We start from the raw sequence: 17,663 nt of genomic DNA on the forward strand, positions 1-17,663 counted from the left end.
AACGTTCAACAACGCTGGGCTCGATGTTCCACAGCGCTGGCGCTGAAGGCTAGCTGCTGGCGACTCGTTTCCATTCTTTTCCCACCCGACGACCAAGGCCAAGGACGAGCATCGGTGGCGCTGCCGACGATGGCAGGAGAGGCGACATGGATATCAGATGGCAGTGAGTGAACGACGAGCCAAGCACAGACGAGGAATTTCTTTGGATAGACAGGCGCACGACAGAGAGTCGTGCGTTCCGTCGGCAACGTCCGAGTTTGATGAGCTTCCAGAGCTGGTTTCACAATCCCACACTCAGTACGACAAGACTGGGAAAACATTACTAGTGCAAGGTACATTCAAAGAACGTGCAGCCCAAACCACGATGCTGAAAAGACGAGGGGCCGGCAACCAAGTAGAAGCGGAGGGAGAGAGAGATGAGAATACAACTAAAGTACATAGAAGGACAAAAAATGGGAAAGAGCATAATATCAAGGCAAAAAGCTGGGCGGTAACAAAGCGCGAAACGAGGCGCTGAGACAGACTCGCGAGAAGTAGACAAAAAGTGAAAAGAACCAGTACGGGACATGACTGTGATTGCTGGAGAGAGTTGCATACTACACACCAGGGAGTCGACTCCCACGCTCCCCAGTTTCACACTCATTAATTTTCTCGGCAATCTTGCGAGGATCTGCACGTTCCGCCCGAAATTCCAGTACATTCATATTCAAATCCTGCACAGAACCATGGGCAAGGCCCATGGGTAAAGATACTAAAGAAGCCGGCTGTCTTCAAAATGACCTCGCACTGAAGCCTAGTGTCTAGATGAATGAATACAGTCATGAACATACATGATTGTACTAAGTCTTTTTAGTCTGTACTGTATGTTACGTGTCCTTGAAGCACACGCACACACTCAAGAATCTACACGCGCGCACTATATCATTGTCCTGTCGGTGTGGGTTTTTTTTTTAAAGCGATACGGAGATAACACGAATGCAATCGTCACACATCCTTTGTAATGACAGCATGTGTGTCATGAATGCAACACCTCTACACAGTGTGTGTGTGAACATGCAGCCTTCAACTTGTAGAAGCAGCAAACGACTGTCCATGAGGTACACACGCACACGCCTATTCCTAACTCTTAGACATCACACTCATTGTCCATGCACGCGCACCCCAGCACGCAGAATGTACGCAGAACAGTCACGTCAGAGCATCCTGTAACAAATATCATCGAACATCAAAATAATTCCAAAGCTGACCGGAGAGGTTGTGAGAGACTTTGTACGCAATACAATAGAATGTATTTTCAAATCAAAAAATCAGTCTAGGTGGATCAAAGCTCAAGATAGACTATGTTGTACAAAAATGACGGTGCTATTTTCTATCAGATCAAAGGCTACAACAACTTAGCAATCAGAAACATGACGACATACATGTATATGGTTCATTGTAGTAGTTTTTAAGTCTGATATTGTTCACCTGCAACATGCCACCAGTATTGCGGAAGCATGCGCTGCGTAAGAGGATCATACCACAACTGAACCTTCAAGCATGGCCTCCTCGTCGACGCTGCCCAGGTCCGGGGTGTCTACGGCAGGAACCGAGGCGGGGGTTTTCGGGTCCGGGCCGGATTCCCCACTGCCCGTCGACTGCACGGAGGATGGCGGCATGGCGGCGGGAGCGGGGAGATGGCCCTCGCCGGACGAGGAGCTAGACCCGACCGTATCCGGAGCTCCAGCGCCGCCGCCACCCCTTGTGCCCATAGCAGTGCTAGAGTCCTGCTGCTGCTGTTGTTGTTCACTCCCACCCTGGTTCCCCTCATCACCAGTGGCGGCCATGTTCGACTCCCTGACCGTGTCCAGATCCGATGACAAGGACGCGGTGGAGCGGAACGAGGGCGGCTTGCGGCGAACTGCTTGCTGGCCACGGCGGAGCGACTGCTGCTCAGCCGACAGGGGGAAGCTGCCGCGTTCGCCGTGGGCACTAAACGTTTTGCCACGGAGCACATGTGCCAGTGATGCTAGAAACGAAACGTGCACGCGTGCGCACATAAACACAAAACAGAAGCACATACACCCACACACATTTGCACACAGTTTTAGTAGTTTGGCATTTAGTACAATTTTAGAATGCTATTTTAGAATGGTGTTTTAAAAATACTTTCTTGACCTGTGGGAATGCCACCACCCTAAAAATGTCCAAGGTTTTCTAACTTTCTACATGCATTGTATGGCCTAAGTCTTCTACATGGACACGGGTCATTATTCAAGGAATTTTGGTACAGTCTTTAGTCCCTATTTTGCCCAGGCTTTATTATATCAATACTCTAAAAGTTGAAAGTGTGACGAGTCTAAAGTTTAACGATTTGCAAAAATTCCCCACTTAGCAGGCACAAAGTTTAACGACCCAGCCATCACACACCTGTCTTCTATTTCTCTAGTACAGGGGAGAGAAGGAATGACATATATGTACATGCAACGTTTCTTGAGTTAACAATGGATTTTATCTCGTTAAAACATTAGACTTTGTGCCCCGTTAGAGATTCAGCTCTTACAGTACCCAACAGCGAACTATGCTCCACAGTGACACTTACGATCAGTATCTTCAGGCGCCGGAGCCGACGACCTCTCCTTGGCAGCAGTAGAGGACATATTGCGAGGCAGTGTGCGTGATCCACCTTGCGCCTTATCAGTCCTGGGTGAGTTGGATGCTCGCTCTTCATTGTTACGCTTGAGGATGCGTGCGGACCGAATGAATGGCGACACGACCTTGGCGACCATGTCCTCCAGACGCAGGTACGTTTCAGTCGGGTGGTCTTTCTCACGCACCATCTACAAACACAACAGTGAAGTGATAGGTCTCATTCTTTTCTGAAATGCAATCGCTACGGTAAAGACTCTTCGTGAATGCGATCAACACCGTAAAGGTAAGATGTTACAAATTGGAGGAACACGCTGAAGTAGAATGGTGTCGACTTTGCAAAAAATTGCACTATTATCATCTGCCATCGGTGTTGAGTTACGTCATAGTCGGGCTTTATTATCTGCTAGTCTTTCGACCACGACAAAAACTAATATATCGTCAAGTTTTCCTCCATCTGACCCGGATATGTACACAGTGAAGCAAGGAAACACAAGTGCAAGGCTTGACGCACACTCAAACGCGTCCACAAAGCACGCTCATGGACAGAAATTGCATGCACTGAGGCATCGACTCACGGAGAGAATCAGCAGCATCTGCTTGATACCCGGCGGTACAACGACTCCTTCCGTGTCCAGTGCCTCTGTAGGATACAGTCACATGTAGACGAGTGGGGGTGAGCACGAGACGGTGACAATCATGCCAGAAGATAGGAGAACACCATGCCTTCAGCAAAATAATGTAGAAGACACTTAGTCTTTTTTTGGAATTTCCATACAAAGCTGGATCGAAATCCAGCCAAATTGAGCCATCTTTGGGCAACACACTTGCAAGTTACAGCATTCGAGCAAACATCTTCCGGCCAGATATTGAACAAGGAGAGACATTGTTCATTCCCCAGGTATGCGCGTATGCAGGATGTAATATAAGGAGGGAGGGCATTGCAAAGATACAATATTGGTGCATGTAGTTCGTGGTACATGTATTTCATTATAATACTATACATGCACATATACAATATGAAACAAATGCGAAGCGTGGCAACATTTTGATTCCCAGAACTGCCAAGAGAGCAAACCTTGTGCTCACAGAGCGTGACAAGATGAAGTTCCAAGGTCATCATACCTTTCACGGGCATTTTCATCAAGATGATGTCACGAAAGCCGAGCAATGACATGTTACGTATTGACATGCCACTGGAGGTCTGGCTGGTCTGCAATGAGAGCAAAGCCAGTAGAGAACAACACAGTTTTGTTTTCGTTTTCTGTTGTTTTGTTTTTGTTTTTGATCTATTTTAGTTTGTTGCGTCCACAGTACAATGTACAATTTCTATGAGGGTTTAATAGAAAACAAAATAACTTAGGGTCATCAGAAAGGCAGAGAGACAGTAGTGACAGTATCGTACGAAGTGATACCAACACTGGAAAGGAACTGGTCATGCATAACAGATTTGCAACGCAAGTATGGACAACACATCCATAAGAGCACCTTCCCCTACCATGTCACCTGGCAGCAATTGTGCAGTGAGGAATTCATTGTGACAGTCAGTCATCATATCAATTGGAAATTTTTCAGCACAGCATGGTAGATGGGCTTTACACAATCACACATTGTGTGGACACACAACATCACGTAGAGGCTATGCTGTGGAGTAGAACTAAACTTTGGCTACACGAGTTTGTCCCGCCATGACCTTCCATTGTCAGGGGCATAGCAGCCAGTCCGGCCGGACCACGTATTTAACTCAATGCCAAAAAGTGCCCAGAATGCAGGATTTTGCACCCAAATTTCATAATGTTCACGGGGAGACCCCCGCCCCCCCCCCCCCCCCCCCCTCCGGCCCAACCACCTCCAACAGCGGTGCTACACGCCTGATTATGCGCCAGTGCAAATAGGGATGAAGGTAACCTGGGCAAATATTAATTGTGCCCCAATTTTGGTTACTGATTCAATAAACTATGCGACGTGAACTCACCGTTAGAGGATAGAAGATTGCCTGCAAGCTGGGAAGTATGGAGCCGAAGAAACGCCGCCACACTTCAGCTAACCGGTCCAGCAGCGACTGACCTGGGTACAAATCGTAGAGGATAAACGCCATGCAGAATCATTTCAATATACAAAATGCATAAACAAGTCCCAGTTTCCTGGGCTGATCTCAAATTCAAAACCCAGGTTGCATGGGAAAACAATCAGCTATAATCACATAATTATTGTACTGGAGGTGGGTGCACGAAATTCAAATCTACAACCACCTGCACAATTGCGAAATCACAGGTGTCGCCAAAGCCAAAGTTTGAAGGATATCTCACCTATTTCTTCTCGTACAGCCTCGCGCATAACAATCATTCCACGCTTCAGAAGCTGTTCCTAAGTGTCAGCGGATCAGAAAATGGACACAATCAGAGGCATCAATCAGGCAAGGAAAACACGTTTCCAGCGCGAAGACAATTCCAGATAGAATCAAGTCAATCAACCCCTTTCACCGAGCAGGGCCATTTGAATAACAATGCTGTTGTTTTTTGTACATGAACTGTGTCACCATTCTTGTTACTATCAACAATATTTTATGTACCTGGTAGTAATTTCCAAGAAAAGGAGCAATTTCAGTCTTCATCAGGTTCCTGCACAAGAGCAACACACAAAGGAAATCGCAGCACTTCAAACTTCAGGTTGATGTGGCTTCCCAATACAGATACTTTGAAGTACAAGGGGAGTTGCTATATGCAAAATTGCTCGATACCATCAAATGTCGCAAAATATAGCCATGTTCTGCTGAAAATTTGTGACACTCTGAAACACAAGGGCACTGAAAGCCCCAGCCACTGCTGCCTTGAACAAACTTACAACAGTTTCTGGTTTAGTCCGTACAGATCGATGGGGCCAGGCGCACCGATCGCTTTCTGCTGGAATAGGGACAGAACCACCCGCTGAACACTGCACGCAATAGAACAACAGTACAAAAAGAGACAGCACCACTGTAAGCACTTCAGAGCAGGGTACAGTCACACGCAGCTCAATTCCTGGGGATCATTCAACACGAATTAAACCTGTCGTGGTACGCAGTCTGCACAATGCAGGTTCGGTTATGCTAAAAAAAAGCAACAACAGATTGCCTCCGCAAACACATTTCGTCCCCACATTTTCATGTCCAGAGTGAAGTCTGGACCAGAGATTTCCAGACCGAACTGGTGCGTATACAATTCAACCTACACTCTGATGAACACGCTAAAGATTCAAGAGCATGCTACACTAGACGATTCAACACTCCATACAACATACTAACTGACACGGTCAAAAGAGCTAACTGCCCGGCGGTCGAATAACAGTCTAACCAAGTAGATCACCCACACACCAGTACAGTACTGTAGGGTGCTGAGGAACAAACAGCCAGTAGCATTTCACCAAGCACAACATACCAATGTATCACGATAGCTAAACTATGCAAAGGCTGTTGTACACGAAATTAAGAACGGTCTAGGCCACGAGGCTGACTCCCAGTTCTTCAGCGACTGACAGCACTATACAAGAACACGTCGAGAGAAATCATCAAAACTCTAGCCGAGCTCATACGTGTTCCAGTCCTCGTTGCGAGTGCTCTGCGTCTCCATTAGGCGCGCCGTGCTCGAGGCATGCTGCAGCGCGGGCACGCTGACAGGACTGGACAGCTCCATGGTGTCACCAGCAGTGCGTGCAACAAGCGGCTGCGTGGAGCAACGTACACAACAAGTGAGACAGGAATGGACACGACGCCAGCACCTGCAAAAACACGAATCCATAATTTTGCCCTCAAACCAGTGATGCTAATTTTTTTAAACTCAGATATGAAGAGCCAAGGATTACAATTAAATAGAGAGGAGCAATGGTTGAGAAGTTAGTTGGGGAAACAGAACGTGCAATAGTTAGTACAGGTACTGACATCCAACGAACTGACGCAGGCTGTTGGCTAGTGCATTCAAGCCGTGATGGAGCTAAACATATCAGGCCGCTGAATGTCACTCCCACTTATCAATATTGTGCTAACTATTGCACGTTTTAACTCTCCAATATCTTGGCTACAATTATGCTGGACAACTACATCTAACGCGACAACTTTTAGTCCTCCCATCTTACTAGTAGTAGTAATCACACGTTCAGGAACAGATACAGTGCTGCAAAATGTATACCCTGCTTTGAAACTATGTTTCCTTTAATCTTTTCCTTTTCCTTATATTTGTGTGCTTGTAGCCGATCTCATGTAATAAGGCAACACCGCCTGTTTGTTCTTCGACATTAAATACGAGCTAAACCAATCCAGACACACCCCAGGTACATTTCATTCAATCCTGTTGAGAGTGTGGTATATACCACAGGGTTTTCAGGCTACAGCAACGCCGCATCTGTAATGTGTACGGCACTCACGCAAGTGTGCTGCATCTATTCTATCAGAGTGCTCAACATGCTAAGCATGGAGATGCCTCGGGATTGCCTTTATTATTATTATTATTATGAAATGACCCAAAGGCAATGTGCTTATCGAGGGGTTTGTGATAAGCCCTGAGAGGCATGTTGCAGTCCAAGTCATGCACTACTTTCTTGCGCATCTCCTACACACAGATTTGCAAGGCATAACCATGCAGCGGTGGAAATGGGCACGCCAATCATATCTGTTACCTGGCCGTTTTTCCTTTTGCAAACGTTCCAGTTTGATGCTGTTGCTGGACGGAATTGTGCAGACACGTTTGCACGGTAAAAGCGTATCTGATGTACAGCATACCCAATGTACAGTGTATTGGTGGTTTTCTATGATGCAGACGTGGATCAGGAACTGGGGCAGCACCGTAGGTGTTTCTTACAGCAACATTTCCGACAGCAACAAACATGACCTTGGATCTAAGCTGTGAGGGCAAATTTCGGGAATGAAAGGTCGACGATGGTATTGACAGTTCAGGGTCGGCGCCACTGGTGCGGCCAGTACGGCCATTGCCATACAAATTCCTCGAAAGTCGGTCCACGTGGAACGTCCACAACCGGGGAGGAAACCTTTCGATGCATGATTTTGTACAAGGAGTCGTAAAACACGGATTACCCTGTCATCAGGAACATTCTACGTACAGTGAACTATCATAGATGCACTGTCTGAAACTAGTGTATTCTGCATTGGAATATCAGACTTGCAAGTTATACCCTGTAACCCAGGGGCTAGCAGATCCACCGAAATGCGCCCAGAGTGCAGGATTAGCGTTCTAAATTCCTAACATTTTCTGGCGGAGGACCCCCAGACTCCCTTCAACAGAGCACTTGGCCGCGCCGCTCCGTGGGAGCTGCCTCCGGCCCTGCAGGTAGTCTCCTGAGCGTCACTAAACTGGATATAATTTGTATGGTTTTTCGAAATACTAGTAGCAGTACATTTTTTACTCTTGGCATACCCGTGTACCATGTGACATTGAACGGGAGTAGTGATGATATGAGCTCGGTCTTATGGAGTTCGTTCAGAGAATGTTACTAGTACTAGTAGTCTATTCTGCTGCTAACAAACTGCCCCTCATCAAAGTTACAAACAGTATTTGGAATGATGGCAACTGCGTTCAAGACGAATTTTCCACCACTAGAACTGTGAAACTCACCTCAGGAGTCGGTCGCTAGGTGTATTGTTTCAACGCGCCCATGGACGAAAACCGATCGATCGCAGGAACACTATCTCTACGAGCAATACAATTCACGCTACAATAGCAAAAAATTACAGACACAACTGTTGTCCATGACATAAGAAAAAAGAGTAGGATCGCATTTTGTGTGCCACCTGCGTATTTTATTTCACCCGTCAATCAATGAGGATGTCATGACAGTGCGTGCATGCAGTGCATGCTTCGCTGGCTAGCACCGGTACCGCGGTAGCGGCGCGGCAGCTCGCGCTTCTGCCAGTTCTGGAAATGACTGACACGTGTGGCATGCATACGTACAGTAGATCTACATAAGGGGCCGGCCGTCCGTAAATATCGAACTTTTTTCACCAAACGAATTATTTTAGTTTAGACCCAACCCCTCCCTAGGCCCTCCCTCCCCCTCAGAACGTAGAAATTGTTGACATACATGCACATACAAGTCGCAAGTGTGTCATTGCTCCTATGGCCATGTGCATGTATCGAACTTTTCTGAAACGAAATTGGTCAACCCCCTCCCACCCCATAACGAAAATAATTATTTCGTTTCGTGAAAAAGTTCGATAATATTATAATGGACGACCCCTAATTCGTTTTGTGTCGTTCCCACAAGCAATGGAATTATTTTGGAAAATGCAGTGAAGTGGGGGAACGGAGGGGGTCCTCCTGTCTGTTCAGGTTTTGCTTTACATGTATGTTGCTGATGCTGATGATTCACACATGCATGTTGATAGGTGCTGAAGTAATTGTCCCCCGCTGAATACATGTACAATCATGGAGTATAATCGCCTTTTTGTTTCGCTCTTTTTCCCTTTCTTTCACTTCTACATTGTGTAGTAATTTTGTCCGTACATGCACATGATTGTATAAGGTTTACGAAATACCGGTTGCGACTTCGGCGATGATTTGTAAGAAAGGGTTTGCTGACTTTGCTCCCCACACTGGAGCTCGTGCTATTCCGCCGACTTGACTTGACTGACTCACGACTGCCATCCAGAGCAAACGAGAAGTCCATCGAACCTTCGACTCGGCAAACCTGCAAGAAAGCGCCACTCCCTGCTCAAAAGTCGCAACCACTATTTCGTACTGTTGTGCCCAGTGCGGGCTTGCGACTAGCTGGTTTACGTTTGGAGGTGACAGCGTTGTGAATGACCGAGGGTCCTCGACGTCTGTTCTCACCGTCCAGGAGCGACACTGTCTCACGCTGCTATCTGGTGTTCACAAGGTGTTTGTCGCGCTGGAAACAGAGCGTCTTTGTAAGTTTGCATCCCTGGTGATGTTTGTGCCTGGAGAGGACTATACAATGTACAATCATGTATAAGTGGTGCTCTTCAGGCACAATCCTATAGGCCTACTCATGCTCAGCCTACTCAAGATTTTGAGCAGGAAGTGGTGCTTTCTTGCAGGTTTGCCGAGTCGAAAGTTCGATGAACTTTCGTGTGCTCTGGGCCCCCATGGCAGTCGTGAGTCAGTCAAGTCGGCGGAATAGCAGGAGCTCCAGTGTGGAGAGCAAACCCTTTCTTACCTACATGTACAACCAATCTCTCTTGTGTACATGATTATTATAATTATTATGAACGCAATCACGGTGATCATCATTCATGTCAGTCTGCATCGCATTGCACACTAGTGCACTGGCTTCAGAACGTGGTTGCATCATACATGTACAATAGTCATGTACAATAATTATTATGCAACGCTCACTGCTCTTGGAGCATTTCGAGCACTCTTGCCTTGGCGGGGTTTGCAGCTCTTTAAAAAAATGCTTTGCTTCACGGAAAACGAATTACTAGTAATTTACATTTCATTGCGGAAAGCTGCGCTCCGGTCCTCTGAGCTGTGCTGAGGAGCTCTAACAGAGCGAAACAGTTGCTGCCCACAGATTTGAGTACAATCATGTACATAATATTATAAAGCTAAAACTAAAAGTAAAGACACTAAAGTTTGCATGTCCGCGTTACCACAGGCTATCACAACCAGCTTAGGAAGTAACTGAAGTTAGTTTCGCATGTGCCAGGCCACCACCATGCCTGTGACACCAGGGTACATATGTGATATGGCTGTGTAAAATTTACACAGCCATATGTACCCTGGTGTCACAGGCATGGTGGTGGTAATATGGCTTGACTTCAGAACACGATTAATTAATATTAATTTTTTGTTTTTACTTCAAATACATGTACACTGCCCTATCGGGAAAGGGAAGCCGCAGGGAGAACATGAAAAGGACAACAGAGAACAATGGCAAGGTGGGTGCTACAGAGTAGCCGTGTTGGTGAGTCTGGAGGCACTTCACTGACCATTAGTCTCAGCACCCAGCATGCCACGAGCTACGAGAGCACCAGAAAAAGTGAACGCATGGCAAAAAGAAGAAGAAAAAAAGGGGTACTTTGGCATCAGACGATGCACAATAATCATCATGTAGACTGAGAAAGAAGACCTAACATTCAACTGTCGCCCCTGTTGACTGTTGTTTCTGTGTTCTGGCTTTGATAGCGCTCCCACAGGCACAGGATGACCTGACCTCAAAGACCTTTACGAATCTGCACTGCACGTCGATGTGCGCGATGCTATCTATCCCTGCGGGAATGGTGTTCACTAAGGCTTACCACGTCCAGTCTGATTTTAACCACCATATTGAGTGAATGAGGCTGCTCGAACGTCGACGCATCGCGTTTCATGCCCACACTTGACTGACTGACGACTGCGTCTAGAGCACACAGATAATAATGTCCGCCAATGTAGCAACATCTTAGTTCGTATTGACTATTGAGTAAAGAGGCCTTTGATTATTATCTTTACACCAGACCACAGCCTGCACAGTGTTGGACAGTTCGACTTCAGGGGACTTCTCGAGTCGTGTGGGCTCGAAAAAGTCAGAACAGCACAAATCGCGTCTTCATTCGCTGTGTGGCTTCCGGATATTGCACACTCACAGGGTGGTTTTGGAACTAAATACTTTTTCAGTAGTCGAAGAATTCCGATGACATCAACCACTCGAGTTGTTAGTGTCCAACGGTGACGTATCATTGTGGATATGTGCTGGCCTGACTGGACAACGATGCGACAGTGACACAGTCCTGCATTATCCACACCGTCTACCTGAAAGCTGTCTCTGGTACTGTACTACTACTAGAGACGTAAGCCTTTATCAAATTTTGATAGGAAAAGTGTCAGAAACTGGGAGATGCACGGTACGGGATGAAATGCTGGAAGAGCGCAAGCAAAGAACGTGACAAATCCAGTTCCGGTCCCTGATACTACATGTACATGACTGTACTACTAGTACATGTACTAGTAGAACGGGGCAGTCGCTGTACTGTCTGTGCGTGTGGATCACCACGTAAGGCAGGGATGATCTGAATCATGCTTGCATGAAGATTGCCAAGTCATTGGTTGCCAGTACATGTAGCTATATCATATGTAGCTTTTCAAGATGGTTGAAATTTAATCATCAGAATACTGATATACTTCAGTACAATACTTGAACTGGAATATTCCTCCTTGAAAGGTGTACATGGAAGCGCAGAACTTCAAACTCGATGTAAAGTAAACAGTCAGGGAAGTGAACTGCCAAAATCAGAAAACGGGAAAGCGTCAACCTCACTAGGACTCGAACCTCGCATATCTTGATCAATGCTGTTTCAACCATCTCAGTATTTGTATTTATTTATTTAGGATTCCCCGAAGGCTGTTCGCCTGTCGAGGGGGGTTTCCTATTTTCGCTTCAGTGTTGGGATACGTGGGATGGGAAAACCTGGCAGGAGAGGGAGGAAGAAAGGAAGAGCTAGAACGGGAGGGACCAGTCTGAACCCAGATCAAAGGCGCTGACACAGTTTCACTCTACAGGCAGTTCATAACACGTTTGACACATACTGATGGCACTTGGGTGAGTTGGGTCTCTGTCCCCCTCTCCCAGCTAGGGGACCAGACACGATCTGGAACGGTCCTGTACATAAACTAGTACAACCAGAGGTGAAGGAAAGATTTTTAAATTCAGAGTCTTCTCCTTCCGAGTCAACAGATTCTAGGATGCCACGCATACATTGCGAAGTGCCTGTGGAGTAGGTGATAAGTCGTAACCTCCAAGCCCTGTACACACCATTATCAATTTCAGATTACCAAGTACATGACTTCAAGAAGAGGAATTTGGCCGTGGAGTATACTGTAGAGTCTAAATATCAGCTTCTGCCACGCGTGGATTGATGAACGACATTCGGGCTGATGTCAGTGATGAGTGGTGTTGTCTAAAAAAAAAACTGGAGCGGAAGTACTCTGGAGGCTGGAACCCCTTGATACTGCCAGTGCTGCCAGCCACTACACTTGTGTATAGTACTGTACTGTGTACACAGTACTATACACGTATTCCTAATAAGTAATAACCGTTATCACTGGCTATGTGATTTCACAGTCCTCGTAAAGAGATCCTTTGGCGAAGACGAGAGGCTCTTGGGTCCAAGTTGGGAGACAAAATCCTACCAGCATGCTTCGTACTAGTACTACATGTGCACGGATGCAGCTGGACTGCTATGACGGAACTGCACGCTATTCGGCACGGCCAAAGTGGGTGGCTCTGCCCGCATGATCGCTGAATGCGAAATCATAACCCTTCAATGAGGATATCTCTAGGGTGGCATTGATGAGGCTGGCAAAAGTGGGTTATGACAGCTTATGTGCAAATATTACTCTCTAGCTCTGCGACCATATACTCCATGGAGGTATCCCCAATTATACTCCATGCATGAGTAGACAGCGGCCGGATTACCGGCAGCCTGTGCAGGCGTGACCCTAAACTAAAGCCTGTGCTGGCCTTCCCATAGCGGATATAAGGTGATTGTCCTTTGCTTTTCGACTACGGTCAGTGGAACTCAGGCTTGGAAGGAGCAGGAAGTAAGTAGCCGTGAAGCAGTAAACAAAATAGGGTTAGGCCTCGTACTAATCAGTTGTTTCTACCTCTGTGTGCTGTATGTGCGTGGGTTCTTTACTGCTTCCTGTTGGATTGGTATGATAGGGCCAAGTTCCGAGTAGGAAGGAAACAAGGGGAACTGGCCGACCATCCGCAAGGCCAATGGCTCAACAGATTCTGCAATTGGCGGTGGCGCTCCTGGCCTTCACGGCCGGATGCCAGGCCACCCTGACTCGCCGCTCCATCTACCTGGCGCGCGCACGGGGAGCTTTGTGTCTCGACGGCTCTCCGGCTTCCTACTACATGTACAGGAACGTGCTGAGCTCGACATGGGTGATCCACCTGGAGACATCGCAGACACTGTGCATTGGTCCCGGCATGGACGAATGTGAGTACGTAGCGAACAGCTCGGCTGGATCATCCAGGACCTGGTCGTGCGTGTTGCCAGAAATTGGCGCGTCGCGACTTGATGATGTCGGCATTCTGGTGTCGTCGGACACCTATCGCAATCCACGTTTTGCATCGGCAAATCGTGTCTTCATCCGCCACTGCTCGGGTGATATGTTCATTGGCGATCGCGGAATTTACAACGGTTTGTACTTCGGAGGCCACAACATTGTCCAGGCAGTAATCGAAGATCTTGTCAATTCTCATGAACTAGGCAATGCGAATGAAGTGCTGTTCGGCGGCGCAAGCTTGGGAGCAATCACACATGCAAGGCTCATCAGACAGCTATTGCCGAATGTCCGCAATTTGGCTGTATACACGGACGGGCTTGGACTCAGGCCTTTTCCGTTATTCAACGACTTCCTGCCGATCGTCCAGGATTTAGCAGCCAACGGCAATGCATCCAACATTACAATGGGCGACCTAGAGGACTTCCCAGGTTTCGTAGGCCTGGTGAATTCGCTGCAAATCTTCAACCCGTTCGTGCCGGACGCCTGCCGCGAAAACGGCAGCGAGTATAACGGTCTGCAGTGCTTGGACGTGACCCAAGGCGCGAGTTTCGTGCCAGATGATGTCGCACTGTTCATGTTCGCCTCGACGTGGGACACATTTTTCCTGGTAGCGGCGTTTGGCCTGGACAACTATACGTGTGCCGTTGAGACTGGTCAGCTGACGGACGAGCAGGAACTCTACGTCAGAGCACTGGGCACTGCTAACCAGAACAGCTTTCGCTATGGAGTATCCAGACCGTTCGGAACGATCACCAGCCGCTACATGGCCAATTGCTATGGTAACACGTTCCTGGAAGACGACCTGTTCTGCGTTGTGGCGAATGGGAGGACGCCATATTCTGCAATGGTGGCATTTGTTGAAGCCGCATTATCTAGACAATATGTTTCCGACGCGATTGATGACCTGCCTCAGGACTTGTCCTGTTCACAGTATTGTGGTTCTCCGCAGTGCTCTTGGGGCAATGACACTGACCTGTCCAACGGAACATTTTCCAACGACACAATGGCCAATGAAACATCAACCGGGTTCAACGACACAATGTCCAATGAAACATCAAGCGGACTAGGTCAGGCTTACTGTACGGGAGCGCTGGACGGGTATTCCCGAGAGGAGTTTAGAGTCGGACGGAGCTGTCCCTACCGGACGCCGTTTCCTGAAGCCAGGTCTAGTTTCACGCCGACTGTCCTGTCCCGCTACAATGTCAGGAGCGCAGTCGAGAGAAGCGCTCTGTGCATGGACGGGTCTCCGGCCAGCTACTACTTTCAGGGCAACGCCTCTTCCAGGAACTGGGTTATTCACCTGCAGGGCAGCACGCTTTGTTCGGGCGCCGCAGACTGCCCGGCCCTGATCGCACAGGGCTTGGGCTCGTCAAACGGCTGGGCATGCGCCCTGCCTGGCTTGAATGATGATGGTGCCTATGCCACCGTGGGTCTGCCGGTGAGAAACGATAGCGAACTGAACCCGGCATTCATCTACTGGAACAAAGTGTACGTTCGCTATTGTAGCGGAGACCAGTATCTTGGTCAGCAGCCAGCAGCCACAAACCCTACGGGAAGTGGGTACAATCACTTGGGACACTATATTTTGGGCGCGATTCTCTTAGATTTGATTCAATTCCATGGACTGGTCAACGCGAATACCGTCTTTTTCGGTGGATCAGCGTCCGGTGGTGTTGGCGTGACGGCCCACATCGACGGGCTGCGGAGCATACTCGCGGCGGTCAGGCCCTTCGGCCCACCTGCACTATATGGCTACGTCGACGGTGGTTGGCTGAGACCAGCTCCGGGTGTGGACGAGAGTCTCGACGTGTTCATGGACCCGGAAAACAGCACGTTCCTAGGCGGCTTCTGGGGCTATGTTATAGGGACAGTTCACAATGCTTACCTGGATGACAGCTGCTTTGACGCGCTTCGTAATTCATCCGGCAGCGGCATAGAGTGCGTTAGCGCTTCGGTGGTCTGGCCGTACCTGGAGGTGCCGATGCTGATGATTTCATCTCGCTGGGACGTACTGGATATGCTATACAGACTGGGTGTCCAGGAGCTTGCATGCATCACGGACACGCAACAGGTCAATCGTCGCCAGCGCGACTTCCTCGTCAGGTTTGGACAGCAGGCGGCAATGACCGTCGCGGACACTTTCACACAACGGCCTTACGACGGTGTGTTCTTCCCGACCTGTTTCGGCTCGAGTCACTTTGACCACCCGTACGAACTCGGTGTCACGCCACCGTGCGATGACATTGACGGGACCAGCGCGGCCGGAGCGCTCTACGAATGGGCCCAGGCTGTGCAGTTCCTGGACCGCCAACCTCCCAGGCTCATCGGCGCGAGTCTCACCGGATCTCTCCAGTGTGCTGACAACTGCAATGCACGACTGTGCCAGGTCGGGCCCAGACCCGACTCCACCGAGTTTGCGTGCAATGGCTACGACGCCAGCCGGTTTGACTTCGGGCTCCTCTTCAACGGGGAGAGTTGCCCGCGGCGGGGACCGTGCCCGGCAGCAGATATGGCAACTACCGATGATGAGCGTTACAGAGCCAACCTAGCCTGCTGGTCGGAGAACTTCAACGGCTACCAAAGAGTGTTTGAGCGCTATGCAGCCGATGAGTGCAATGGTAACTAGAATTGCAAGGATCGGATTTCCTGGCAGTCCGCAGTGCCACCTGTGTTTTTTCTTGTGCTGCTAATGCTTCTAGAATTCTTGCTCCTTGGGCAAAATGTTCAATAATTTCCTAGCCAGCCTCTCAGTATTCTACTGCTAGTTAATGGATCTCTGTCCATTATCCATGTAGTGAGGTTTCCAAAGTCCAGTGAAAGATTTGCGTTCTTGTGGAGCATGTTTTAGTTTCCTTCTTTCAGTCCTTTACTTGTAGGTATTTCATCATTTCTTCTTTTCATTTCAGAATGCATTTTAGCTCTCGTGCCGTAGTTATATTCGCCTTCGCTTCATTGTACTGGCTATAGTCATTACTTGCCACGATGGTGAAGAAAGCAATTTAATATTGTTAGTACCAACCTCACAACTTTCTGTTTAGAAACACAGGGATAATGTGTTTTTCTTTTAGTCAAATCATTGTCCTCAGTCTCTTCACATATGGTGCGGAACCTAACAATCAAGTTATCTTGTGCTGTGTCTGCGCCTGACTAAGTTAGTCACTTTTAAAATCCTTTTCTATGCGGTTGCCAGCACTTTCCTACTTTTCAACTCCACTGCTGTTTCGCGTGCACATCTGGCCCATACTGGTGGCTGGTGGCTAAGATTGGTACACCGTAGAATGGCGCGCAAGACAATCATGTACCGGATTGTAGTGCAGATAATTTCCAGGCGACCAAGACAAACATAGCAAATGCACTTGAATGCTTTTAACTGCCCATGCCTACCGTTCAAGTTCCTAGCACGTCGAAGAGCCGTGCGCCTTCGGTCACACAAACAACATTCGGAGTTGGTATAACGTTTTAATACTGTTGCCTGAGAAATTACATGCACAAAATATTCTCCGTGCAATGCAGCACAAGCAGACCACAGGAACATACATGTACATGTACAATGTAGATTGGGCATCACACATTCACATGTATTTCCAATTGAATCTAACGTGTTAGGAATAGTGGCAGTGTGACAAATCCTCCCAGAACTGGTGTGCATGAAGGTGTGTCTGGGCGGTCCACACTTGGCGTTTAGGCATACAGTTTATACATGTACTTGAAGTAGGTTTACATATGTAGACAATGCGCCTGCACTCTGCAGTGTGTTTTCTCCTTAGTACATATATTATTGCATCCTTGTCTCCAAGGAAACAGTTCATAGGTCAATTGTTGAGATTATCTCTGGCCCCTGAAGTAGTCTCGCATGTCTAGAATAATGCTGCGCAACGAAATCCAATCACGTGGGACAAGTAGCCACGGGGAATGCAAGCGGAGCAGAACTAACAGGATTTCTGCAGCTTATTGTGCTTGGATCTGCAAATTTCGATGCCAATTGTGCAAGAATTTGACTCTACCAAGCGTCAGCAAGGAGAGTTGACATTA

The 17,663-nt window shown here is 48.0% G+C and overlaps 2 protein-coding genes across 3 annotated transcripts; one reads left to right on the plus strand and one right to left on the minus strand.

Annotated features, from left to right (window-relative positions):
* Positions 1 to 1,193: 1,193 nt before the first annotated feature.
* Positions 1,194 to 8,404, minus strand: LOC135823754 (proline-rich protein 5-like). 2 transcript variants are annotated; one of them, XM_065336596.1, is made up of 10 exons: positions 8,232 to 8,404; positions 6,199 to 6,329; positions 5,473 to 5,562; positions 5,201 to 5,249; positions 4,938 to 4,995; positions 4,604 to 4,695; positions 3,754 to 3,841; positions 3,207 to 3,271; positions 2,582 to 2,819; positions 1,194 to 2,008 (listed from the first exon to the last, which is right to left on the minus strand). In XM_065336596.1, the coding sequence occupies exons 2-10, from the start codon at positions 6,297 to 6,299 to the stop codon at positions 1,515 to 1,517; spliced, it is 1,275 nt and encodes a 424-aa protein (XP_065192668.1). In that variant the 5' UTR covers positions 6,300 to 6,329; positions 8,232 to 8,404; the 3' UTR covers positions 1,194 to 1,514. The 2 variants fall into 2 exon arrangements, with proteins under 2 accessions (XP_065192668.1, XP_065192667.1); XM_065336595.1 differs by having other exon boundaries at positions 6,199 to 6,384.
* A 4,600-nt stretch (positions 8,405 to 13,004) lies between these two features.
* Positions 13,005 to 16,839, plus strand: LOC135823755 (uncharacterized). Its single transcript, XM_065336597.1, has 2 exons — positions 13,005 to 13,157; positions 13,279 to 16,839. The coding sequence occupies exon 2, from the start codon at positions 13,336 to 13,338 to the stop codon at positions 16,255 to 16,257; it is 2,922 nt and encodes a 973-aa protein (XP_065192669.1). The 5' UTR covers positions 13,005 to 13,157; positions 13,279 to 13,335; the 3' UTR covers positions 16,258 to 16,839.
* The last annotated feature ends 824 nt before the right edge of the window (positions 16,840 to 17,663 follow it).

Source organism: Sycon ciliatum, chromosome 8, assembly GCF_964019385.1.
Source record: "Sycon ciliatum chromosome 8, ocSycCili1.1, whole genome shotgun sequence".
NCBI lineage: Eukaryota > Metazoa > Porifera > Calcarea > Leucosolenida > Sycettidae > Sycon > Sycon ciliatum.